Source organism: Mustelus asterias, chromosome 19, assembly GCF_964213995.1.
Source record: "Mustelus asterias chromosome 19, sMusAst1.hap1.1, whole genome shotgun sequence".
Lineage (NCBI taxonomy): Eukaryota > Metazoa > Chordata > Chondrichthyes > Carcharhiniformes > Triakidae > Mustelus > Mustelus asterias.
In genome coordinates this window covers 39,091,968-39,117,994 of record NC_135819.1, presented here as the reverse complement: position 1 = coordinate 39,117,994, position 26,027 = coordinate 39,091,968, and the positions used below count along the sequence as shown (strand labels likewise).

General features: G+C 45.3%; 1 protein-coding gene across 6 annotated transcripts in view; it reads left to right on the top strand.

Annotated features, from left to right (window-relative positions):
- Positions 1 to 26,027, top strand: part of LOC144507898 (non-muscle caldesmon-like) — a 227,516-nt gene that overhangs the window by 163,476 nt on the left and 38,013 nt on the right. For 5 of the 6 annotated variants that reach the window (XR_013500161.1, XM_078235378.1, XM_078235374.1 and 2 more), the window contains 3 exons: positions 8,827 to 9,274; positions 19,359 to 19,489; positions 25,286 to 25,541. Coding sequence is in view for 5 of the 6 variants with exons in the window: in XM_078235378.1 (XP_078091504.1) it covers positions 8,827 to 9,274; positions 19,359 to 19,489; positions 25,286 to 25,541 (835 nt within the window). In the remaining variant the exon portion in view is untranslated. The remainder of the gene's footprint in view (positions 1 to 8,826; positions 9,275 to 19,358; positions 19,490 to 25,285; positions 25,542 to 26,027) is intronic. The other variant, XM_078235377.1, reaches the window with a different exon arrangement.

Below are 26,027 nucleotides of genomic sequence, written 5' to 3'. Positions count from 1 at the left end.
AAACAGACCATTTGGCCCATTTGATCGCTATTTGGGGTGGCACGGTGGTTAGCACTGCTGTCTCACAGCGCCGGGGACCCTGTCTGTGTGGAGTTTGCACATTCTCCACGTGCCTGCGTGAGTTTCCTCCGGGTGCTCCGGTTTCCTCCCACTGTCCGAAAGACATGCTGATTAGGTGCATTGGCCATGCTAAATTCTCCCCCAGTGTACCCAAACAGGCGCCGGAGTGTGGCGACTAGGAGATTTTCACAGTAACTTCATTGCAGTGTTGATGTAAGCCTACTTATGATAATAATTAAACTAAACTAAATCTAAAATCTATCACTGTTTATGCTCCACAGGAGCTTTCTTCTACCTTACATCCTTTAATCTAATCCATTTATCCTTCTATTTCTTTATCCCTCATGTACTTATCTAGATTCCTCTTAAATGTATCTGTGATGTAGGACCCAGACTGTTGAAATTCGAGTAGAAAAAAAAACTTTTGTAGTAGTATTTTTCTTGATTTTAAACTGAAAACCGGAAGTGGGCTGCTAAGGAGTCTGGGAAGGGTTTTTTAAGCGCGTGAAGTATAAAAGGTAGGCTGCAGTATACAGCAGGCAGCATCGGGAGCGGGCAGCGGAGTGTGTGGGAAGCAGAGTGTGAGCTATAAGGGCTTTGGCTCACAGGGCTTCGGGGGACAGGGCGAGCAGGGGTGAGTTTTTTCATTCTTGTTTACTTTTCTCTGTGTGCCTTGGTATAAAGGGGCAAATATGAGTGTGAAGCCAGTGTGTTGTTCCCAGTGTAGGATGTGGGAGGTCCTAGAGGCACCTGGCCTCCCGGACATCCACATCTGTGAGGGGTGTGTCGAGCTGCGGTTCCTGAGGAGCCGTGTTAAGGAGCTGGAACTGCAGCTCGAGGATCTTAGGCTGTTAAGGGAGAATGAGGAGGTGATAGACAAGAGCTGTCATCAGGTGGTCACACCAGGGCCACGGGTGGAGGCCAAGTAGGTGACGGCCAGGAAGGGTAAAGCTCGGGTGATTGAGAGCACCCCTATGGGTGTGCCCCTACACAACAAGTACTCCTGCCTGAGTACTGCTGGGGGGGACAGCCCGCCTGGGGAAGCAGCAGTGGCCGTGTCTCTGGAGTGGAGTCCGGCCCTGGAACTCAGAGGGCTAAGGAAAAGAGGAGGAAGGCAGTGTTAATCGGGGACTCGACAGTAAGGGGGTCGGACAGGCGTTTTTGCGGACGCAGGCGGGAGTCTCGGATGGTGATCTGCTTCCCTGGGGCCGGGATCCAGGATGTCGCTGGTTGACTCCCAGAAATCCTGAGGGGAGAGGGAGAGGAGCCAGTGGTAGTGGTACATATTGGTACCGCTGATGTGGGAAGGAAGGGGGAAGGGGTCATGAAAAGAGAGTATAGGGAATTAGGGAGACAGCTGAGAAGGAGGAAAGCAAAGGTAGTAATCTCAGGATTGCTGCCTGTGCCACGGGAGGGTGAGGGCAGGAATGGAGTGAGGTGGAGGATGAATGTGTGGCTGAGGGACTGGTGCAGGGGGCAGGGATTCAGGTTCCTGGACCATTGGGACCTCTTTAGGGGCAGGTGTGACCTGTACACAAAAAACGGGTGGCACTTGAATCCCAGGGGGACCAATATCCTGGCGGGAAGGTTGGCTAAGGCTACTGGGGAGAATTTAAACTAGATAGGTTGGGGGGAGGGGATCGAGACGAGGTGACTGGGAGCGAGGAAGTTAGCTCGCAAACAGAGAAGGGTTATAGACGGTGCAAGAGGGACGATGGACGGGGGATAGAGAAGGGGAGAGCTCAGACCAAAGGATTGAGATGTGTTTACTTTAATACCAGGAGTATAGTGAATAAAGGCGATGAGCTCAGAGCGTGCCTGCAAGTGTGATGCGGTGGCCATTATGGAGACTTGGATGTCTCAGGGACAGGACTGGATACTACAGGTGCTGGGATTCAAATGTTTCAGGAAGGACAGGGAGGGAGGCAAGAGAGGGGGTGGAGTGGCACTGCTGATCAGGGATGGTGTCACAGCTGTAGAGAAGGTGTATGCTGTGGAGGGATTGTCTACAGAGTCTCTGTGGGTGGAAGTTCGGAGTGGGAAGGGGTCGATCACTTTGCTGGGAGTTTTCTATAGGCCGCCCAGTAGTGACAGGGAGGTGGAGGAGCAGATAGGGAAACAGATCCTGGAGAGTTGCAATCATAGCAGAGTTGTTGTGATGGGAGACTTTAATTTCGCAAACATAGATTGGAATATCCCTAGGGTAAGGGGATTGGATGGGGAGGAGTTCATTAGGTGTGTTCAGGAGGGTTTCCTGACACAGCATGTGGACAAGCCTACAAGAGGAGAGGCTGTACTTGATCTGATACTGACCAATGAGCCTAGACAGGTGTCAGATCTCTCAGTGGGAGAGCATCTTGGGGATAGCGATTATAACTCTATCTCCTTTATGCTTGCATTGGAAAAAGAGAGGATCAGGCAAGCTATGAAGACATAAGGCAGCAAATTAGAGGAGTAAATTGGAAGGAGGTATTCTCGGGGAAATGTACTGAAGAGAGGTGGCAGTTTTTCGAGGAATGTCTGTCTAAGGTTCTACAGGACAATGTTCCGAGCAGACAGGGAGGAGTTGGTAGGTTAAAGGAACCGTGGTGCACGAAAGCTGTGCAGGACCTAGTTGAGAAGAAAAGGAAAGCGTACAAAAGGTTCAGAGAGCTTGGCGAAGATAGGGATCTAGATGAGTATACGGCTTGTAGGAAGGGACTAAAGAAGGAAATTAGGAGAGCCAGAAGGGGTCACGAGAAGGCCTTGGCAGGTAGGATTAAGGAAAACCCTAAGGCGTTCTATAAATATGTGAAGAGTAAAATGATGAGACGTGAAGGAATAGGGCCTATAAAAGGTGAAGGCGGGAAAATCAGTACGGAACCAGTAGAAATGGCAGAGGTGCTTAATGAGTATTTTGCCTCGGTTTTCACAGAGGAGAAGGACATGGGTGGATGTACTGTGGGCGTGCGGTGGACTGAAAAGATTGAGTATGTGAACTTTAACAAAGAGGTTGTGCTGGAATCTTTGAATGGCATCAAGATAGATAAGTCGCCGGGTCCGGATGGGATGTACCCCAGGTTACTGTGGGAGACGAGGGAAGAGATTGCAGAGCCTCTGGCGATGATCTTTGCGTCGTTATTGGAGGATTGCGGATGTGGTTCCTATTTTCAAGAAGGGGAATAGGGATAGCCCAGGAAATTACCGATCGGTGAGTCTAACCTCAGTGGTTGGTAAGCTGATGGAGAAGATCCTGAGGGACAAGATTTATGAGCATTTAGAGAGGTTTAGTATGCTCAAGAATACTCAGCATAGCTTTGTCAAAGGCAGATCGTGCCTTACGAGCCTGGTGGAGTTCTTCGAAAATGTGACTAAACACATTGACGAAGGGAAAGCGGTAGATGTGGTTTATATGGATTTTAGCAAGGCATTCGATAAGGTCCCCCATGCAAGGCTTCTAGAAAAAGTGAGAGGGCATCATGGGATCCAGAACTGGCTTGCCCAAAGGAGGCAGAGAGTGTGTATAGATGGGTCTTTTTTTAATTGGAGGTCGGTCACCAGTGGTGTGCCCCAGGGATCTGTTCTGGGACCCTTGCTGTTTGTCATTTTCATAAATGACCTGGATGAGGAAGTGGAGGGATGGGTTGGTAAATTTGCCGACGACACGAAGGTTGGTGGGGTTGTGGATAGTCTGGAGGGATGTCAGAAGTTACAGAGGGACATAAATAGGATGCAAGACTGGGCGGAGAAGTGGCAGATGGACTTCAACCCAGATAAATGCGTAGTGGTCCATTTTGGCAGGTCAAATGGGATGAAGGAGAACAATATACAGGGAAAGAAGACTCTTAGTACGGTAGAGGATCAGAAGGGCCTTGGGATCCGGGTCCATAGGACTCTAAAATCGGCCCCGCAGGTGGAGGAGGTGGTTAAGAAGGCGTATGGTGTGCTGGCCTTTATCAATCGAGGGATTGAGTTTAGGAGTCCGGGGATAATGATGCAGCTATATAAGACCCTCGTCAGACCCCACTTGGAGTACTGTGCTCAGTTCTGGTCGCCTCATTACAGGAAGGATGTGGAAAAGATTGAAAGGGTGCAGAGGAGATTTACAAGGATGTTACCTGGATTGAGTGGCATGCCTTATGAGGATAGGCTGAGGGAGCTCAGTCTTTTCTCCTTGGAGAGACGTAGGATGAGAGGAGACCTAATAGAGGTATATAAGATGTTGAGAGGCATAGATTGGGTGGACTCTCAGAGGCTTTTTCCCAGGGTGGAAATGGCTGCTACGAGAGGACACAGGTTTAAGGTGCTGGGGGGTAGGTACAGGGGAAATGTTAGGGGGAAGTTTTTCACACACAGGATGGTGGGCGAGTGGAATCGGCTGCCGTCAGTGGTGGTGGAGGCAAACTCAACAGGGTCTTTTAAGAGACTCCTGGATGAGTAGATGGGACTTAATAGGATGGAGGGTTATAGGTAGGCCCAAAAGGTAGGGATATGTTCGGCACAACTTGTGGGGCCGAAGGGCCTGTTTTGTGCTATAGTTTTCTATGTTTCTATAATTAGCACCAAAGCAGATCATTCAGCCCAAACAGTTCATTCTGGTTAAGCTGCACACTAAACATTTAAATGTAGCTGTTGGGGAGGGAATCTGTGGATGTCTACTACTGCCCTACTGGGCAGAAAATGTGCAGTGAAAATGGAGAAAAATAAAATCCTGCCTTTGTATAGCACCTGTAGAATGGGAGAATGTTCTGACGTTCTTCACAGAGGAATAATCAGAAAGTACTGGACCACAGGAGGAGTAAAGAAAAGTTTAGTCAAAGAGGTGGGTCTTAGGTAGGGTGACAAGGAGGAAGAGGGTAGAGGGGTTTACCGCGTAGGCGAGCGAAGAGTTCAGGGAGGAGGAGAGCGGAGGGGTTTTTTGGAGGTAATTCCAAAGCACGTGGCCTAAGCAGCTCAAAGCACAGCTACACATATGGGACAAAGGAGGGAAAGATGTTTAAGAGCAGCACTGCCAGTCTGAAGCTACTATTTGGCTTCCAGTCTATGGTACAATATCCCATTGGATGCGTATCTCCTTTCAGCTGAATATCTGAAAACAAACGCCCTCTTAAACCTTGTGCTAACTCAGCAAGAGCTTTGGAAGCATCAATTACAAAGATTCCTCTCAGCCACCAGGCAAATCACAAGGAGCGGATGCCTAGCCACTGGACCATTAGTGGAAATTTGGATGGATCAAACACTTCCCCTTTCCAGTCTGCTAGAGACTCAACTTCTTTAAATGAATCGTTACAAGACCGCAGAAAAACAAAAATCAAATGCAGGAAATACTGCAAGAAACTATTTAAAGCTAACCTACTTCTTGTTTGCTGTTGGTGAAACCAGAAGGCCAGAGAGATGCAGAGTAATCGAGTAACAGTTTAGCTGATTAACTCGAAAGTATTGATCAGGTTCTCAATTCTTTAGTGGAGGTTCAGAATCCATCTCTTTTTTTTCTCTTTTGTGTGGTATTCTTTGAATGATAGCATCCAAGAGTTTTAAGATTAGCTTTCAGTCACTGGAATATTGTGTGTGAAAGATTAATAGATATTGGCAGTACATCTAGGTTGGGTTCAGATTCCAAGAATTATGCACAGAGCTCCTCATTTGGGTGCAATCACTAACAAAATGATGTGTTGGCACCTGCATAAAAATAGAAATTTCACTTAATAGCAACCTGCGGAGCCAAGCCATGGCCTCTCGACACAAAAAAAGTTCCAGTGTTAATGAAAATAAAGAGGAATGAGATCATTTCTAATAGCCTTTCTATATATGGAAGATATGTGGGGTCTACACGCCCGGTATTAACTGGTCTGATGGTATTTGTGCATAGTTTGTGTCCGTTTAGAGAATTGATCTCCAAATCTGCATGTGAATGTTAGCACTGCTTAATAAAAAAAACACTGGTTTCACATTAAGTCACTGAATAGACCCCTGACCTGACAATGACCTGATCTGAAATTCTTGAGAAAACATTCATTTTGATTCACAACGAGCCATAAATGGGTATGATTCCACTTCACCTCATCAACCCCTGAACATTCAGTGGGGACATTCTGAAAATTAACAGATGTCACAGCTTTTCATTTGGATTAATAGCCAATATGTTGGGTCTGTATAGCTAAAAGCTATCTGGAGACAAAGTAGTTACTTGTAGCCAATCCCTTTTTTTAAGGGTTCATAAAGTTTTTAAAAAATAATTGTGGGATGTGGGTGTCGCTGGCTGTCCAGCCTTTATTGCCCATTCCTAGTTGCCCATGAGAAGGTGATGGTGAGCCGCCGCCTTGAATCACTGCAGTCCAAGTGCTGTGGGTTGACCCACAATGCACTTGGGGCGGCACGGTAGCACAGTGGTTAGCACTGCTGCTTCACAGCTCAAGGGTCCCGGGTTCGATTTCTGGCTCGGGTCACTGTCTGTGTGGAGTTTGCACATTCTCCTCGTGTCTGCGTGGGTTTCCTCCGGGTGCTCCGGTTTCCTCCCACAGTCCAAAGATGTGTGGGTTAGGTTAATTGGCCAGGTTAAAAAAATTGCCCCTTAGAGTCCTGGGATGCGTAGGTTAGAGGGATTAGTGGGTAAAATATGTGGGGGTAGGGCCTGGGTGGGATTGTGGTCGGTGCAGACTTGGTGGGCCGAATGGCCTCCTTCTGCACTGTAGGGTTTCTATGATTTCTATGAATGCCATTAGGGAGGGAATTGCAGGATTTTGACCCAGTGACTGTGAAGGAATGGCGATATATTTCCAAGTCAGGATGGCGAGTGGCTTGCAGGGGAACTTGCAGGTGGTGGTGTTCCCGTGTGTCTGGTGCCCTTGTCCTTCTAGATGGAAGTGGTCATTGGTTTGGAAGGTGCTGTCTAAGAATCTTTGGTGAATTGCTGCAGTGCATCTTAAACTAGCTAACCTAATAATTAGTCATCGGTATTTTTGAACAAAATATGCTCAATTCTGTCCATGATGCTGATGGCCATACAAGGTTTAGCATTCTTTTCATTTTTATCAGTTGGTCATTAAAGAGGAAGTGTCGAATGTGAATGAAAGCCTACCTACTGTCCATCCCACTTTGCAATCAGCCAAAGGAAACATTTCTTCAAAAGGTATTGAGGGTGAGATTGCACACAAGTTTGCTTGGCGATTTGGAGCTTAGAAGAGACGTGAAAAAGCCTTTTGGCCATGGCAGCAGACAATGCCATTATCTTTTCCATCACACTAGGTGTAAGCTTCCTCAGAAGTCGTCCCATTTTTCCATTGTATAGTATCTGCAGGAGTCAGCTGTAAAGGAACAGTGCTTTACTGTTCAAAATTAAGTAAAGCAAAACCACAAGCCCATGGTGAACACAAACAGGTCCCAACCGGGGCAATGCAACAACGGACCCACTCGGGCCTGCTTTATACAGGGCTCAGTATACGAGCTCCATCAGGTAAAGTAATTACCAAAGACGAGGGAGCTCGTACTCAGCGAGTCCTACAAGGAGGCCAATCAATGATTCCCCATGCAGGCCCATTGCAACTTCAGCACAAGAGCCAAGGAAACTGTACAAATGGCGTCAACACACTTTTATGTCATCAAATGAGTAAGATAAACCCCTAAAAAATTGTTCTGTGAGTTTGTTATATTTATGGCCACTGATTTGGTCACCCTTCAATTATTTTCAGTGATAATCTCTTAATAAGGTGCTGCGATCAAGATAGTCACTCATGGAGATAAATTGTAAGGTTAGCGATGTAGCGCGCACTTCCCTGTTCCTAGCAGAGTAGTGAAAGGGGTAGGAGTTCTGCTCAAGGCTGTGAGTTCACTGTGACCCCCGGCACATTTTTCTGGGTTTGGGCATAGTTGATCAGTCTGCGAAACAGACTTCTAACAAAATCCCTCTCACGAAAGTCCCCCAGGTGGCAGGAGCTTTTAAAGAGGGAAGAAGCAATGCAAAAAGGAACACAACCACTTAATGTAAAGGCAGAGGCTGAGGCCGAAATATGTGTAAGGCCTTTATGGAGGGAGACAAGATCACTGTCAGGCTCTCCCTCAAGCCAACAACTTTGGGTGACTACAGTCTCACAAATTTTGCACCATTTCCCACCAAAGTTTGAATTGATTTCACTTAGTTTTATGAAACAGGAAATAATTTTTCAATTCGAAGGTTAAATGGATGAGGTGGAGGTTGATATGAAGGCTAATGCACGGAGTAAGGAGGATAATTATTTGAAATGACTTTCGAAACTTATTTAATTAGACGAAAACCCTTTTAGTTTTACACATTGACTCAGCTGCATTGGCTAAGTGAGAAATGTTTCTTCATAAGCAACTCTTCAAATGCAGACAATAAAAATCTAACAAAACTTACTACAACTTATAAATCAAAGAAAGCATTTAATTAAGAAACTTCATTACTCCAAACTTGGGGCCATGCCCTGGGCCAATCCAAGCGCCGCACAATTCCGAACAGGTTCTTATTTATAGTATCAGCTGACTATTACAACATTCTGGAATTGGTTCCATGGTTTACTGGGTCAGCTGAATCTTATAGCTTGTTACCATTCGTCACATTACATCCGATACAAAGTTGTCACTGGTTACATTCTAACAAGAAACAGCTCACTTAAATGGTAATATTCCAGCATGGAGTTTGATCCACTGAAAACATCAGGAAGTTATTGGGGGGGGGGGGATCGTTAAAAGTAATATTTGTCCTTTAAAATAATGTAAGCATAAATGTGTAATACAAATCTGATAACAATGAATCCTCTTCCAACACAGTGCATTGGATGAAGACACCAAGGTTTCAAGCACTCAGATTATGGATGAAGACAACGATGTCGCAGAGCGACTGCAGAAACGAGAAGAGCGACGCCAGAAACGTCTTCAGGAGGCCATGGAGCGTCAGCAGGAAATTGACATCACAGCGAAAGAGGAGACTCAAGACATCCGAAGAAATGAGAGGGAGGAAGAGGAGAACAATCAGCGCAACAAGTGGCGGCAAGAGCCGGAGCCGGAACCTGAGATAGAACCCGAGCCAGAACCTGAGGTAGAACCTGAGATAGAGCCGGAACCGGAACCTGAGCCAGAACCCGAGCCGGAACCCGAACCTGAGGTAGAACCCGAGCCAGAACCTGAACCAGAGCCGGAACCAGAGCCAGAAGTGTTGGTGATAGAAAAAGAGAAGATTGTAGAAAAAAATATTGAAAAACCCTATCAAATTGAAAAGGTAAAATGAGCATCTCAACAAATAAAATGCCAGCCATCACTTTGATCTCTTTCCCTCAGCTGACTTGTCCTTACTGCATCATTTTATTTTTATTTTAACTTGTGCAAGCATAAAGCCAGGATGGACATGCTGATCCCAATGTCTGAGTGTGTTGAAATGCCTGGTGGACCGTATAAAGGGCACGGTGGCACAGTGGTTAGCACTGCTGCCTCACAGCGCCAGGGACCCGGGTTCGATTCCCGGCTTGGGTCACTGTCTGTGTGGAGTTTGCACATTCTCCCCGTGCCTGAGTGAGTTTCCTCCGGGTGCTCCGGTTTCCTCCCACCAGTCCAAAGATGTGCAAGTTAGGTTGATTGGCCATGCTAAATTGTCCATTAGTGCCAGGGGCATTAGCAGGGTAAATATGTGGGGCTACGGGAATAAGGCCTGGGTGGGTCAGTGCAGACTCAATGGGCCGAATGGCCTCCTGCACTATGACAATTGGACAGGGAGGTCCCTTACACCTGTAATACAGTCTGCCCAGTTTTTCACCTTTTAAGCTAATGAGTAGACTCCCTTCATCTTTTCTCTCTGTGTGCTACACCCTGACAATGTGCTGCGCCCCACCCCCCAACCCCCCTCACCCCCCGTCTCACCGGCACAGAACCAGGACTTCAATCTGTTTTCAATTAGTCAACTAGCCACTATTTAATTTTTAAAATAGCTATGAACTCAACATTTTACCTGCGGTTCTAAAATAATCTGCCATCAGTTTTATTCCTGTAACTTTGCCTCGACACTTTGGCCTGACGTTTGTTAGTGGCTGAACATATTTCCATTCCCCGCACACTTCCATATTCAGTGCCAAACTCCGGCTAATCAGTGTCCTACAAACTCATGTCCTCTGCCGATTAGATTAATGTTAAAGAACTCAATTCGCTTATAACCATTAATGGGCAGTGGTGAGAGGAAATGTTTATCCAATGTGTCTGGATGGGATTCAAATTGAGCTCCAGGGTTGAAGAGCAATGCTGGTGCTGGAGGAACATTCATTGCTTTCTGCAGTCGTAATCCAGCGTTTTATTTAAAGATGGCTTTGGGATTTTGCCATGTTTCTGTCAAAGTTGAAGTTGTGGCGGCGTTGCGAGACTGGGGGCTACAAGTCGACAGTCTGCTATCCATTTACGCCAGCGTTGGACAGAAGGCTGGGCTGGATGAAAGATGGGTTCACCATCATATCTCTTGCCCCTGCGCAGTCTGAACTTGGGCAACCATGGAACAGACTCCTTACTAAAGGGGCGGCACAATGGCACAGTGGTTAGCACTGCTGCCTCACAGCGCCAGGGACCCCGGGTTCAATTCCTGGCTTGGGTCACTGTCTGTGCAGAGCCTGCACATTCTCCCCATGTCTGCATGGGTTTCGCCAGGTGCTCCGGTTTCCTCCCACAGTCCAAAGATGTGCAGATTAGGTGGATTGGCCATGCTAAATTGTCCCTTAGTGTCCCAAGGTATATAGATTAGATGAATTAGCCATGATAAATGGGGATAGGGCAGGAGAGAGGGCCTGGATAAAATACTCTGTCAGAGAGTCAGATGGGCCGAATAGCCTCTTCTGCACTGTATGGATTCTATGTGTACAGACACTCGGAGAATTGGATTCTGCCGAGACCCTCCGCACAGTTTGAACAGTTGTCAGACTCATTCTTCATCTACCAGGCTGGAACATAGGATCAGAGTTAACGTTAGCAGGAGAGGGAGAATACGAGAAAGTACATCTTGCGTATAAGATTACAACTATATTATAAACTCCCCTATCTTTTTTCATTAAAATAATGATTAAGATAAATTGATAAATCATCAGTCCAAGTGACGATGGTTCCTAGTGGGACGCATGTCTATTCTCCACCATCTTATCTGGAACATGTTATGCCCACTGTCCAATCCTGCTCCAGATCCCAGAACTGTTTTAATGGGGTCCCCAGCTCCGTGACAGCGTCATGTATCTGCGTTTGGTACAGACAGGCAGCATCTTGGAGGCTTTGTCTTCAGGGATTGAAACTCACTGTCTCCTATGGGTAGCCATTCTCACACTTTGGTTTGTGAGTGAGGTGGGAGTGTGACGTGTGAAGATATCGGCAGTAGTGTTTTGGGGAGAGTGAAGCGATTGGTGTTCCAAGCAGCGAGCTCACAGAGAGGAAACTGTAGGCGGACTGTAACTTTAATTCATAGAAAATCCACTGGAATGATTTTCAAAAAATCAATCATGGAAAGGCAGCAATTAAAAGCGGTATTTTATTTCACATAAACTTACAAAATTCCACTTGGGGTCTGAGGCTGACCTCATGGTTTAGGCTCCATTTTAGATCCAGTGGTCAGTAGTTCCCATTACTAAACAAGTCAATTTCCGAGTTACATAGAGTAACATATATCTTTACAGCATAGAAGCAGGCCATTCGGCCCAGCAGACATGTGCCAGCATTTATGTTCTTCACATAATCACAGAATTTGTATGGCCCAGAAGGAGGCTTTATGGCTGATGCTGTCTACACTGGCTTTCCAAATGACTTGGTGTCATTCCCCTGCCTTTCCCCCATACCCCTGCACATTATCTCTATTCAAATAATCATCTAAAGCCCTCTTGAATGATTTGATTTGATTTATTATTGTCACATGTATTAGTATACATTGAAAAGTAGTGTTTCTTGCGCGCTATACAAAGCATACCATTCATAGAGAAGGAAAGGAGAGAATGCAGAATGTAGTGTTACAGTCATAGCTAGGGAGTAGAGCAGGGGGTCTCCAAACTACGGCCCGTGGGCCACATCCAGTCCGCAGTTTGGAGACCGCTGGGTAAGGGTATCAAAGGACATGGATCAAATGTAGGTAAATGGAATTAAGGCACAGTTCAGCCATGATCTGATTGAATGGCGCCACGGATTCCAAGGGCTGGATGGCCTTATTTATATTCCCATGCAATGTGATTCAAGAATTACCATTGCAGTTTGGGTCTCTGAGAAATGAACAATAAGCATTCTCTGTCAATCCTCTTATTTTATGTTCATGGATTAGAGTCTGTTTGCACAAGCAATAAAATTAACACATTCTCCAGTCCGATCCCAGTTAATTTTAAAGGGAATTCAGGGAGTAAGTAATTAAAGCACCATTGCACCAGTTCTCCAGCTTGTATTACCTACAGCAGTGGTCTCCAAACTGCGGACCGGATGAGGCCCGCGGGCCGTAGTTTGGAGACCCCTGGTGTAGAGAAAGGTCAACTTAATGCAAGGTAGGTCCATTCAAAAGTCTGATGGCAGCAGGGAAGAAGCTGTTCTTGAGTCGGCTGCTACGTGACAGAAGTGGAAGAGAGAATGTCCTGGGTGCATGGGGTCCTTAATTATGCTGGCTGCTTTGCCCAGCGGGAAGTGTAGATAGAGTCAATGGATGGGAGGTTGGTTTGCATGATGGATTGGGCTACATTCACAACCTTTTGTAGTTTCTTGTGGCCTTGGGCAGAGCAGGAGGCATACCAAGCTGTGATACAACCAGAAAGAATGCTGTCTATAGTGCATCTGTAAAAGTTGGTGAGAACCGTAGCGGACGTGCCAAATTTCCTTAGTCTTCTGAGAAAGTAGAGGCGTTGGTGAGGCTTTCTTAACTATAATGTTGGCATGGGGGGACCAGGACAGGTTGTTGGTGATCTGGATACCTAAAACTTGAAGCTCTCGACCCTTTCTATTTGATCCCCATTGATGACTCGATTGAACCTGCCTCCACCACACTGCCAGACAGTGCATTCCAGACCCGCTTGCTGTGTGAAAAAGTTTTTTCTTGCCTTGCATTTGCTTCTTTTGCAAATCACCTTAAATCTGTGCCCTCTCATTCTTTACCAAGCAGGAATAGTTTCTCCCTCTCTTCTCTGTCCAATCCCCTCATGGTTTTGAACATCTCCATCAAATCTTCTTAGCCTTCTTCTCTCTCAGAAGAATAGTTCCAACCTCTCCAATCTATCCTCATAACTGAAGTTTCTTATTCCTGGAACTATTCTTGTAAATCTCTTCTGCACTCTCTCCAATGTGTTCATATCCTCCCTATAGTGTGATGTCCAGATCCGTACACAGTATTCCAGCTGAGGTCCAACCTGTGTCTTGTACAAATTCAGCATAATCTTCTTGCTCTTGTACTTTCTCTGTACACAAGCCTCCATCCTCCTCTTTGTCCAATTCTATTGTAACACCCTTGTGTTCCTTTCTCATGTGTGTATCTAGATTTTCTTTCAAGGCATCTCTATTATTCACCTCAACTACTTCATGTGGCCGTGAGTTCCACACACTGGGTAAAGAAGATTCTCCTGAGTTCCCTATTCGATTTATTAGTGACCATTTTGTGTTTATCATAGAATACCTGCAGCGCAGAAGCAGACAATTCAACCCATCGAGTCTACACTGACTCTCTGAAAGTGCATCCCACCCAGGCCCATCCCTATAACCCCATGTATTTACCTCGCTAGTCCCCCTAACCTAAGGAGCAATTTAGCATGGCCAATCTACCTAACCTGCACATCTTTGGACTGTGGGAGGAAACCGGAGCACCCGGAGGAAACCCACACAGATACAGGGAGAACGTGCAAACTCCACACAGACAGTGACCTAAGACCGGAATCGAACCCGGGTCCCTGGAGCTGTGAGGCAGCAGTAATAACCACTGTGTGACCGAGCTCTCCAGTTTTGGTCTTGCCAACCAGTTGTGATTTGCAGGAAGCTTAACTTGGCTGGCATGCATGTTTGCTGTTGTTCAGAATATTGCTCGGGAAACTGAATCCAATATTTGTTCCTGGCTGAAATCTTCTGCAAAACCAATATTCAGTTAAAAGAGAGTGAAACAAAATGAAGTTCAGTCAGAATGTACCGTGCATTTTACAAGCTGGCATTTGAGAAACCTCCTCCTGATTAAGTCAATGACTTGAGCTCCATTACTGTAAATTAGGATGGCAGACTGCATTCTTACCAATGGCATTTTATGACTACATTAGGGAAACATTTGGATTAGAGTATGGACAACTCCTTCTGCTGCACTATGCACTCGTTTTCCCCATTCTGAATCCATCACAATCCCAGATCATATTTAGAACATAAGGAGTAAACCACATGGCCTCTGGAATCCGTTCCACACCTTTCCATCCCAGTCTAGAATATAATCATCAACTGAGCAGCCATTGCCCCCCCAAGGTGGAGAACTCCAAAGATTCACAATTTTCTAATTTAAAAAAAAATTCTCCTCGTCACAGTTCTGAAAGACCAACCTCTTAACCTGAGCTGTACCACATCACCACCCCCGACCACCAGGGGAAACAGCCTCTCAGCAGCTATCCTTGTCAGGCCCCCTCAGAATCTTGTACATTTCAGTGAGATCACCCTTCATTCTTCTGAACTCCAGGGACTCTAGACCCACTGTACCTCCAGCTCTCATCATAGGACACCCCTCCCAACCCAGGAATCAATTCATTGAACCTTAGCTTCGGGGCCAGTACATCTTTGCTTGGATAGGGTCACTAAACCTGTACACAGTCCTGCAGGTGTGAGCTCCAGTACAATTGCAGCAAGACTTCCTTACTCTTGTTTGTTTGTTTGTTTATTTATTTAGTAGAGCTAGATAAAGTTTTAAGGGGTGCAATTTCATAGAATTTATAGAATTGTTCATAGAATCCCGACAATGCAGAAGGAGGCCATTCAGCCCATTGAGTCTGCACCCACTACTATCCTACCCAGCCCTATTCCCCTAGCCCCACATATTTACCCTGCTAGCCCCCCTGACGCTAAGTGGCAATTTAGCATGGCCAATCAGCCTGACCTACATGCACATCTTTGGAGTATGGGAGGAAACCGGAGCATCCGGAGGAAACCCACGCAAACTCAGGGAGAATGTGCAAACTCCACACAGACTGTGAACCTGGGTCCCTGGTGCTGTGAGGCAGCAGTACTAACCACCGTGCTACTTTGCCGCCCATTTTGTTTGAGAAAATTTGCAGAAGTTTCATTTGGGATATATATACTTTTTGAAAAGCTTATTTCTGTCTGTTTTTTAAAAAGAAACTCAATTTTAATCAGTAAATTTTGGTGCAATATTTTTTTAGGTCCACTACACTCAGTTTGCGCACTCATTTCAAAGTCAGAAGGTTATAGGTTCAAGTCCCACCCCAAGGCCTTGAGAACCAAATTGCCTTCTATGCAGTGTTAATGTAAGCCTACTTGTGACACTTATAAATAAACTTTAAAAACTTTAAAACTTTAAACTTTTGTGACGGTTTTAAAACATAGGCTGCAGGACTCAAAGATTTAAAAAAACAAAGAGCTTTATTGAAAGGATGTTAACACTGCAGACTGCCTGTTTGCCCACACACTTTATCAGTCTCTTAAAGTGCCCCTATTCCATTACAAAGTTGTTAGTCAGGAACAACAGTAATCTAGGCTGATACCTCCAGTGTCGTACAGATGGAGTGCTGCAGTGTCAGTACTGCAGGCTTTAGAATGAGACATTAAACTGAGTCCTTCTCACCCTGACTGCTGAGGTAGGAACAAAGATCCAATGATTCAGAGACAAAGAACAGGAGGATCCTTCCAGTATCCTGGTCAATGTCCACAGCCAAGAACAGTTGAAAGGCTTATGGGATCTTACTGTGCACAATTGGTTGTTGTCTTAACCAACAAAACAGCAGTGAACTCGAGCATAATCTCCTGATCATGAATCACTGGATGTCCTAAGGGTGAGATAAGGTTTAATAATAATGCATGTTCCTTATTTTTAAATCTTTCTCCCTTATCTAAAATTCTGAATATATTGTTTCTATTGAAGGGAATTGAACTTGCTGGCAGGATCATCACTAGAGAGGGACAGAGAGAATAGGAGGCCAATAGAGCATAAAATTGGCACTGTGCTGGAACCAACAGCAGAAATATTAGACGCCAGTGAAAATGTACTCGTAACTGCAAGTAAAAGACATGTTAAAATAAACAATTATGGGCCTTGGAAGCCTTGCAAGAAACAAATCAAATCAACTGATGTTGACTTGGTGCTTCATACACTTAGCTTTTATTTTCCATCCTCCCTTACATATATTTATATATTACGTACCAACTAACTCAAGAACAGCTTCTTCCCTGCTGCCATCAGACTTTTGAATGGACCTACCTTGCATTAAGTTGATCTTTCTCTACACCCTAACTATGACTGTAACACTACATTCTGCACTCTCTCCTTTCCTTCTCTATGAATGGTATGCTTTGTCTGTATAGTGGGCAAGAAACAATAATTTTCACTGTATGCTAATACAAGTGACATTAAATTCAGTCAAAATATATTAAGTTGAATGTTTTTGAGTGGCACATTTAGAACACGAGTTAACAACACAGTTTCACTTTTGATATTGTTGAATTCTAATAGAACAGATAAGAGAATAGCAGCAGTTTTATTCCATCAATGTTCACAGATGCTTATTAGCTAAACTCAATCTCATTATTATCAGTCAAGATATATTCCAATGATTTGACTCTGCCGTGCGGGATATTCTACTCTAGGAATATGAATGAGACCCTTTAGGACAGACTACCTGATTGCAGCACGATGTTCACTGACCTAGTGTGAAATCATTTTAATCCAATGTAAAAATCATGGAGCACTGAAATTGTGACGAGGTAGAGCCCAGCAAGCTCCCCAGTTCCTCTCACCTACCATCATTGTTTCCACTCCTCCTTGGACAGAGGTGACAAGTAGTCCCTGGGGTAGTGGGAAATGTCCTTTTTTGGGGATGAGGAGCCTTATATTGAGTGCATCTTTGCTCCAGTAAGCCACATATGCGTACATTTTGAGGCTCAGGCCTGGGTGGCATGGTGGCACAGTGGTTAGCACTACTGCCTCACAGCACTAGGGACCCAGGTTCAATTCCAGCCTCGGGTCACTGTGCGGAGTTTGCACTTTCTCCCATTATCTGTGTGGGTTTCCTCTGGGTGATCCGGTTTCCTCCCACAGTCCAAAGATGTGCAGGTTAGGTTGGAAAGGTCCTGGGTGGGACTGTTGACTGTACAGGCTCGATGGGCTGAATGGCTTCCTTCTGCACTGTAGGGATTCTATGATTTTTCTATGACAACTCGGTCTGTTCTTCCCTCATCTTTGGGGCCCCCATTAAATGGTCATAACCCCTTCAGCTGCTGCATCAGGGGTCCCTTTGCAGAACCACCAGAGTTACCTTTGCTGGTGGTGATGGTGGGCTCCCATTTCTTGTCAGAGAGCCTGGTGGGAGTCCCCATTTCAATGCATCCTTCAAGACCCATCAATGGAGAGAATGGGCAAGATGGAAACCCTACCTTGACCCTCCTTGGCAGGAAGAGGAAAACTGAAACCTTTCTGTCAGAATTCTTAACAGCCCATAACGTGTACATTCTGAAGAATCTGCAGTAATTCAAGTAAAACAGATTTTTTTTTTCATTTACTTTTCCCTCCGAAGAAATGATTTTCTACAATCTCCTAAGTTACGTTCTGCTTCCTGAATGTGCTGTCTTGATTAAATTGGCTTTTTTTATTTCCTTGTTGCTTAAGCCAGTTTATGGCTTTTGTATAACACCTTACCCAAGGGGCAGCACCTCTGACAGTGGGGCACCTCTGACAGTACTACACTAACGTGCCAGCCTAAATTCTGAAATCTGGCTTGAAGTCCATGACCTTCTTACTATGAAACATCAGCTAAGCTTTTAGATTCTGTTTTTCGAATTTGTTTGCTGATGCAAGCTGTCTTTTGATATATATTGTAGAATGAATAAAGAAGATTAGTAAGTATTGCAAGGGGAAGGTTGAAGGTAAAACCCAATGATTTTTGTACAATAATGATAAGGATTGTAAGAACATCGAAAAAATATTTCAGTGTAACAGTCAGATACCAACAATGTGCTACAGCCTTGCTTTTACATTAATAAGCCCAATAGTCAGAAAACATCATCTAGGGATACCGCCATATCACTACTTGAGAACATATCTGTAGAGGAAGTATCTATAGGTGGAGTACAGCGAAGGTTTACCATACTGATTCCTGGGATGGCAGGTCTGCCATATGAGGAGAGAATAAGTCGGTTAGTATTATATTCATAGGAGTTTATAAGAGTGAGGGGATCTCGATTTGATTTGATTTATTATTGTCACATGTATTAGTATATGTGAAAAGCATTGTTTCTTGCATGCTATACAGACAAAGCATACCATTCATAGAGAAGGAAAGGAGAGGGTGCAGAATGTAGTGTTGCAGTCACAGCTAGGGTGTAGAGAAAGATCAACTTATTGTGAGGTAGGTCCATTTAAAAGTCTGATGGCAGCAGAGAAGAAGCTGTTCTCGAGTCGGTTGGTACGTGACCTCAGACTTTTATATCTTTTTCCCGATGGAAGAAGGTGAAAAATTCTAACAGAGTTAGACAAGGTAGATTCAGAAAGAATATTCCCGACGGGGGAGGGAGTCCAGAACGAGGGATCATAGTTGGAGGGTAAGGGGTAAACCTTAAAGGACTGAGGTGAGGAGAAATTTCTTCACCCGGTGTTACAGTGAGCTCACATGTGCAGTGTTGCATCGCCTATGCAGTTAATTTTTAATGTTATGAGAGGCAGGATATGGTGTCAATGATCTCAGAAGGCAAGGAGCTGAAACGAGTTGTCGCTGACCTGATGTCAGAGTTACCCTCAGCAACTTTGCACTGGCATTGCAACAGTTTTCTAAGCAGAATACAACATGGTGCAAATCTAGAAACTGTATAAGGTCATCAGTTCATTAATACTGGAGGTTATTTTATCTTTAAATAACACTATCCTTTGAGACTGCGATGAGTGTCCTGCTAAAATATTCTTGATGAAGCAACAGCTCTGTGCTCGATCGGTGCCTTTTGCTTCTTGGAATTCAGCTAAATAAACACTGCTCTTGCAATGTTTTTTTGCCAGTGGTTTGGTATGAACTATCTGTGGTTGGTGGGCATTATTTCATTAGCACTGAATCAAACTAAAATTAACCGAGGCTAAATCTACATAATATATTAATGACGTTTCAATCCCTTTTCTTTGTCTTTAAAAAAAATTGCAGAAGAGCCAGGTATGGAAAGAAGAAATTGTGGAGCGCACAGAGAAGAAGATATCCAAAGCAGGCCCAGAGAACGGAGAAGCTCTGCATGAAGAGATTGCACAGAAACACAAAAAAATGGACAGAGCATTGAGGTAAGAGCAGAAGTAATACATTCCTTTTCGTTTCCACCAGGAATCCTGAGGATACACCTGGAACCGTAGCATCCTGATTTGATTCCAGTCAGAGCCTGCATGGTGGCACAGTGGGTTAGCGCTGCTGCCTCACAGCGCCAGGGACCCGGGTTCGATTCCAGCCTCGGGTCACTGTCTGTGTGGACTGTCAGCACGTTCTCCACATGTCTGCGTGGGTTTCCTCCGGGTGCTCCAGTTTCCTCCCACAGTCCAAAGATGTGCGGATTAGGTCGATTGGTCATGCTAAATTCATGTCAAGGGATTATTCGAGTAAATGTGTAGAGTTACAGGATAGAGCCTGGGTGGAATTGTTGTCAGTGCAGGCTGGATGGGCCGAATACCCTCTTTCTGCTCTGTAGGAATTCTATGATTCTATGACTCCCAGCTTAATTCCTGCCCTTTTAAAGGTTTATCAAGAAAAGCATCTGTGCACTGTATAGAATCATAGAATCCCCACAGTGCAGAAGGAGGCCATTCGACCCATCGAACCTGCGCCGACAACAATCCCACCCAGGTCCTATTCCCGTAACCCCACATATTTACCCTGCTAGTCCCCCTGACACTAAGGGGCAATTTAGCATGGTCATTCAAACTAACTTGCTCATCTTTGGAGTGTGGGCGGAAACCGGAGCATCCGGAGGAAACCCACGCAGACACGAGCGAGAATGTGCAAACTCCACACAGACAGTGACTCAAGCCGGGAATCGAACCCGGGTCCCTGGCGATGTGAAGCAGCAGTGCTAACCACTGTGCCACCGTGCCGCCAGACTGGCATGTCATCATAACGCTCGGGAATGACACACATCAGCACTTGAAGATTTAATTTTCTGCTGATTGCCTTCATATTTCAAACCTTTTGAATGCTTTGATATTTTAATGTCCCTATGTTGGCTCGGCAATAGACAATAATCCTGATATTATTTATTTTGCTGCTATCCAGCAATGTTTGCAGAAGCATGCTGAAGAATTTATCTTGGGGACCATTCTCAGTAACTGACACTGTCTAATCTATTCCAGTTTACTCTAATGGTGACCTGGAAGTAGACTGAATGAATGCATTAAGCACACACAATCGTTTGTTGAATTGAGATGGTTCTGAATCCCCCTTCAAGACCCAGAACTTTCAAAATGTGATTTGAATTCTCAGTGACTGCACAACAGCATCACTTGACCAAATTACATAGAAATAGAAACCCTACACTACAGAAAGAGGCCATTCGGCCCATCGAGTCTGCACCGACCACAATCCCACCCAGGCCCTACCCCTATATCCCTACATATTTTACACGTTAGTCCCTCTAATCTACGCATCCCAGGACACTAAGGGGCAATTTTAGCATGGCCAGTCAACCTAACCTGCACATCTTTGGACTGTGGGAGGAAACCGGAGCACCCGGAGGAAACCCACGCAGACACGAGGAGAATGTGCAAACTCCACACAGACAGTGACCCAAGCCGGGAATCGAACCCAGGTCCCTGGAGCTGTGAAGCAGCAGTGCTAACCGCTGTGCTACCGTGCCGCCCCATGTTCTAAGATTTTTTATTGCCTACATGTCATGGAACTAACACGCCATATCATGCTAAGGTGGTGTTGATTGACAGTAGCTCAAAATACGCACCCTTAAAGGTATAGGCACATCATATCACAACACTCAGTCGGACGACTATGGGCTCAGGTCCTGCTGAAGGCACTTGTGCGCATCAGGGCAATAAGAACGTAAGAACTAGGAGCAGGAGTAGGCCACCTGGCCCCTTGAGTCTGCTCCGCCATTCAATAAGATCATGGCTGATCTTTTTGTGGACTCAGCTCCACTTACCTGCCCGCTCACCATAACCCTTAATTCCTTTACTGTTCAAAAATGTATCTATCCTTGCCTTAAAAACATTCAATGAGGTAGCCTCAACTGCTTCAATGGGCAGGGAATTCCACAGATTCACAACCCTTTGTGTGAGGGAATTCCACAGATTCACAACCCTTTGTGTGAAGAAGTTCCTCCTCAACTCAGTTCTAAATCTGCTTCCTCTTATTTTGAGGCTATGCCCCCTAGTTCTAGTTTCACCCGCCAGTGGAAACAACTTCTCTGCTTCTATCTTATCTATTCCCTTCATAATCTTATATGTTTCTGCAAGATCTCCCCTCATTCTTCTGAATTCCAATGAGTATAGTCCCAGTCTACTCAGTCTCTCCTCATAAGCCAACCCTCTCAACTCCGGAATCAACCTCGTGAATCTCCCCTGCACCCCCTCCAGTGCCAGTATATCCTTTCTCAAGTTAAGGAGACCAAAACTGTACACAGTGCTCCAGGTGTGGCCTCACCAGCACCTTATACAGCTGCAACATAACCTCGCTGTTTTTAAACTCCATCCCTCTAGCAATGAAGGACAAAATTCCATTTGCCTTCTTAATTACCTGCTGCACCTGCAAACCAACTCCTTGTGATTCATGCATAAGGACACCCAGGTCCCTTTGCACAGCAGCATGCTGCAATTTCTTTTACTAGAGATAGTGGCTAAGATTTTCTGGCCATTCACGTTGGCGGGTTTCTCTGGTCCTGCTGCAATGAGTGGAGATTTGGCTGAGCGACAAATGCTCCATCCTCGCTTGCAGCAGTGGCGGGGCACGAACAACCAGAAAATTCCAGATAAGTTGCCAACTGTCCTGCAGATGAATGTAAAAAAGGTCCAATGGCACTTGCTGAAGAAGATTGATGATGTCTTGTGCCCTGACCTTCATCCTGAACCAACATTACTTAAATAGCGTAACTCGCCTCCCCAAAGCCTGTCCATTATCTACAAGGCACAAGTCAGGAGTGTGATGGAATACACGCCACTTGCCTGGATGGGTGCAGCTCCAACAACACTGAAGAAGTTTGACATCATCCAGGGCAAAGCTGCCCACTTGATTGGCACCACATCTACAAACATCCATTCCCTCCACTAGCGACGCTCAGTAGCAACGGTGTGTACTATCTACCAGATGCACTGTAGCAATTCAACAAAGCATCTTGCAAACCCACAATCACTTCCATCTACAAGGACAAGGACAGCAGATAAAGTTAAAGTGTATTTATTAGTCACAAGTAAGACTTGCATTAACACTGCAGTTGCTGTGAAATTCCTCTAGTCGCCACATTCTGGCGCTAGTTCGGGTTAATGCGCCTAACCAGCACGTCTTTCAGACTGGGTGGAAACTGGAGCACCCGGAGGAAACACACGCTGACATGGGGAGCATGTGCAAACTCCACACAGACACTGACCTAAGCCGAGAATCGAACATGGGTCCCTGGCGCTGTGAGGCAGCAGTGCTAACCACTGTGCCACCGTGCCACCCCATCAGTAAAGTCACCTCTCATTCTTGTAAACTCCAATGAGTACAGGCCCAATCTACTCAACAGCACCGCCTGCAAGTTCCCTTCAAGCCACTCACCATCCTGACTTGGAAATATATCGCAGTTCCTTCACAGACACTGTGTCAAAATCCTGAAATTCCCTCCCTAACAGCATTGTGGGTCAACCCTCAGCACGTGGACTGGAGCATTTCAAAAAGGCAGCTCACCACCACCTTCTGAAGGGCAATTAGGAATGGGCAGTAAATGTTGGTCAACCAGCGACGCCCATGTCCCATGAATGAAAAGAATAAAAGACTATCAGTGATTTTATCTCGATTCGGCACCTTGCTGTGAGCAAACTGCTAAGTTTCCTTATATTACTACACATTAAAAGTACTTAATTGGCTAGAAAAGCACCATATAAATGCAAATGACTCCTTTCTATCAAATGCTCACTAATGGGAATGTGCTGCCACATTATATCTTTGGTTGAGTCATGCTAAAGGCAGTGCAGTATTTAAGAATGATTTGGATAAACACAGAGGTCACATTCTCTAAGCAGCATTACTGAGGTTGAAAGGAGCATGGGTCAGAGTTTGGAAGACAACATTGTCATTTCCATTTCTCCTTTGGAACGGGTTTCCCAGCGGGTATGCAGAAAATTATCTTTAACTATCAGCAGAGTTTGCTGTTTTGTATCTTTTTGCCAGCTTTGCGGAATATATAAATCAAGAAATTTAGCAAAGCAAATATTTCTGTTCCATAAACGATCTTTTCTTTTGGGGCAGAAATCTAAACCATTACATGAATGTTGAGATTTAGATTTTTTAAAAACGAACATTGATTATAAGGCAGTTGTGGAGGAGGAAGGCCATCTGGCCCCTCGAGCCTGCTCCGCCATTCAATAAGATCAAGGCTGATCTTTTCGTGGACTCAGCTCCACTTACCCACCCACTTACCATAACCCTTAATTCCTTTACTGTTCAAAAATTTATCTATCCTTGCCTTAAAAACATTCAATGAGGTAGCCTCAACTGCTTCACTGAGCAGGGAATTCCACAGATTCACAATCCTTTAGGTGAAGAAGTTCTTCCTCAACTCGGTCCTAAATCTGCTCTTCCTTATTTTGAGGCTATGCCCCCTAGTTCTAGTTTCACCCGCCAGTGGAAACAACCTACCTGCTTCTATCTTACCTATTCCCTTTATAATCTTGTATGTTTCTATAAGATCTCCCCTCATTCTTCTGAATTCCAATGAGTATAGCCCCAGTCTACTCAGTCTCTCCTCGTAAGCCAAACCTCTCAACTCCGGAATCAACCTCGTGAATCTCCTCTGCACCCCCTCCAGTGCCAGTATATCCTTTCTCAAGTAAGGAGACCAAAACTGTACGCAGTACTCCAGGTGTGGCCTCACCAGCTCATTATACAGCTGCAACAAAACCTCCCTGTTTTAAAACTCCATCCAGAATGAGCCTCCACTCCATCTTTCCATCACCCAACATGCTATGTTGTTCTTCTCTGCGTCCTAAACATTTTGCTCCCTATTATATAAGGAAAGATACCCTGCATTGGAGGCAGCCCAGAGAAGGTTCACTCGGTTGATCCCGGGTATGGAAGGGTCTTCTTATGAGGAGAGGTTGAGTAGATTGGGCCTGCACTCATTGGAGTTTTGAAGAATGAGAGGCAACCTTATTGAGACATACAGGATTCTCGGGGTTTGGCAGGGTGGATGCTGGGAGGTTGTTTCCCCTTGAGAGAGAGTCTAGGACCAAAGGGCGAATCTCAGAGTAAGCGGTCGTCCGTCTAAGGCCTAAGAATTTTTTCTCTCAGAGAACAGTGAATCAGTGGAATCCTTTACTGGAGAGGGTTGTAAAGGTTTGGTCATTAGGTAAGGATGAAATAAACAAATTTTAAATCAGTAAGGGAATCAAAGATTTTGGAGATAAGGTGAGAAAGTGGAGTTGAAGATTATCACATCAGATCAGTCATGATCTCATTGAATGGTGGAGTGGGGCTGATGGGCTGAAGGGCCTACTTCTGCTCCGACATCTTGGGTCTCCGGTGTTTGAATGTGTTGAAAATCTTAACGAGCTTAACTTTGACTAAATACTAAAGACAAGTTGTTTTCTCGTTGACTAAACACAAATACACGGAGATGAAAGCATGATACCCTTTTGACTTCCTCTGTCTTATGTTTTACTCTCTTGGCTGTGTCAAATTGAATTACCCAAAGTGGAGGCGTTGTCATATGGATGTGTCTTGCAAGCTGGTCTCTGTGTTTCAGTCGTTTTGAAGACACCCAGATTGCAGCAATGATGAGGTGTCTTTATTAAGAAGGGCTGCTCAAACGAGCAGAGTTGATGGTGGAAGAGTCCTGAGTGTGGCCTGGTAACATTCTGTTTTTTTCCTTTTGGTGGGGGGGAGCGCAGCCGTCCAGAGTCGAAGTCGGTCCAAGAGGCAGAGGAAGCGGCAGCCAAACTCGAGGCGGAGAGGAAGCTGGAAGATCTGAAGCGCCGCCAGGATGAGAAAGAGAGCGAAGAGTTTGAAAAGATGAAGCAGAAACAACAAGAGGCTGCAGTGGAGCTGGAGGAGCTGAAGAAGAAACGGGAAGGGCGCAGGAAGATACGGGAAGAGGAAGAGCAAAAGCGGCAACAAGATGAGACTGAGCGGAAAGCCAAGGAAGAGGTGAGGATCATAGAATTATAGAATCCCTATAAGCACAGAAGGAGGCCATTCAGCCCATCAATTTTGCATTGACTGTCCAACAGAGCATTTTACCCCAACCCGCCTCCCCCCCCGCCCTATTCCCATAACCCCAGACATTTATCTCGATGATCCACCTAACCTAAACATCATTGGACTATTGGACACTAAGTGACAATTTAGCATGGCCAATCCACCTAACCTGCACACCTTTGACACTAAGGGGCAATTTAGCATGGCCAATCCACCTAACCGGCACATCTTTGACACTAAGGGGCAATTTAGCATGGCCAATCCACCTAACCGGCACATCTTTGACACTAAGGGGCAATTTAGCATGGCCAATCCACCAAACCTGCACATATTTGGACTGTGGAAGGAAAGCTAATGGCATTTGCTACCAAATATACCTGTTGGACTTTAACCTGGTGTTGTTAAAACTCTTACTGTGTTTAGCCTAGTCCAATG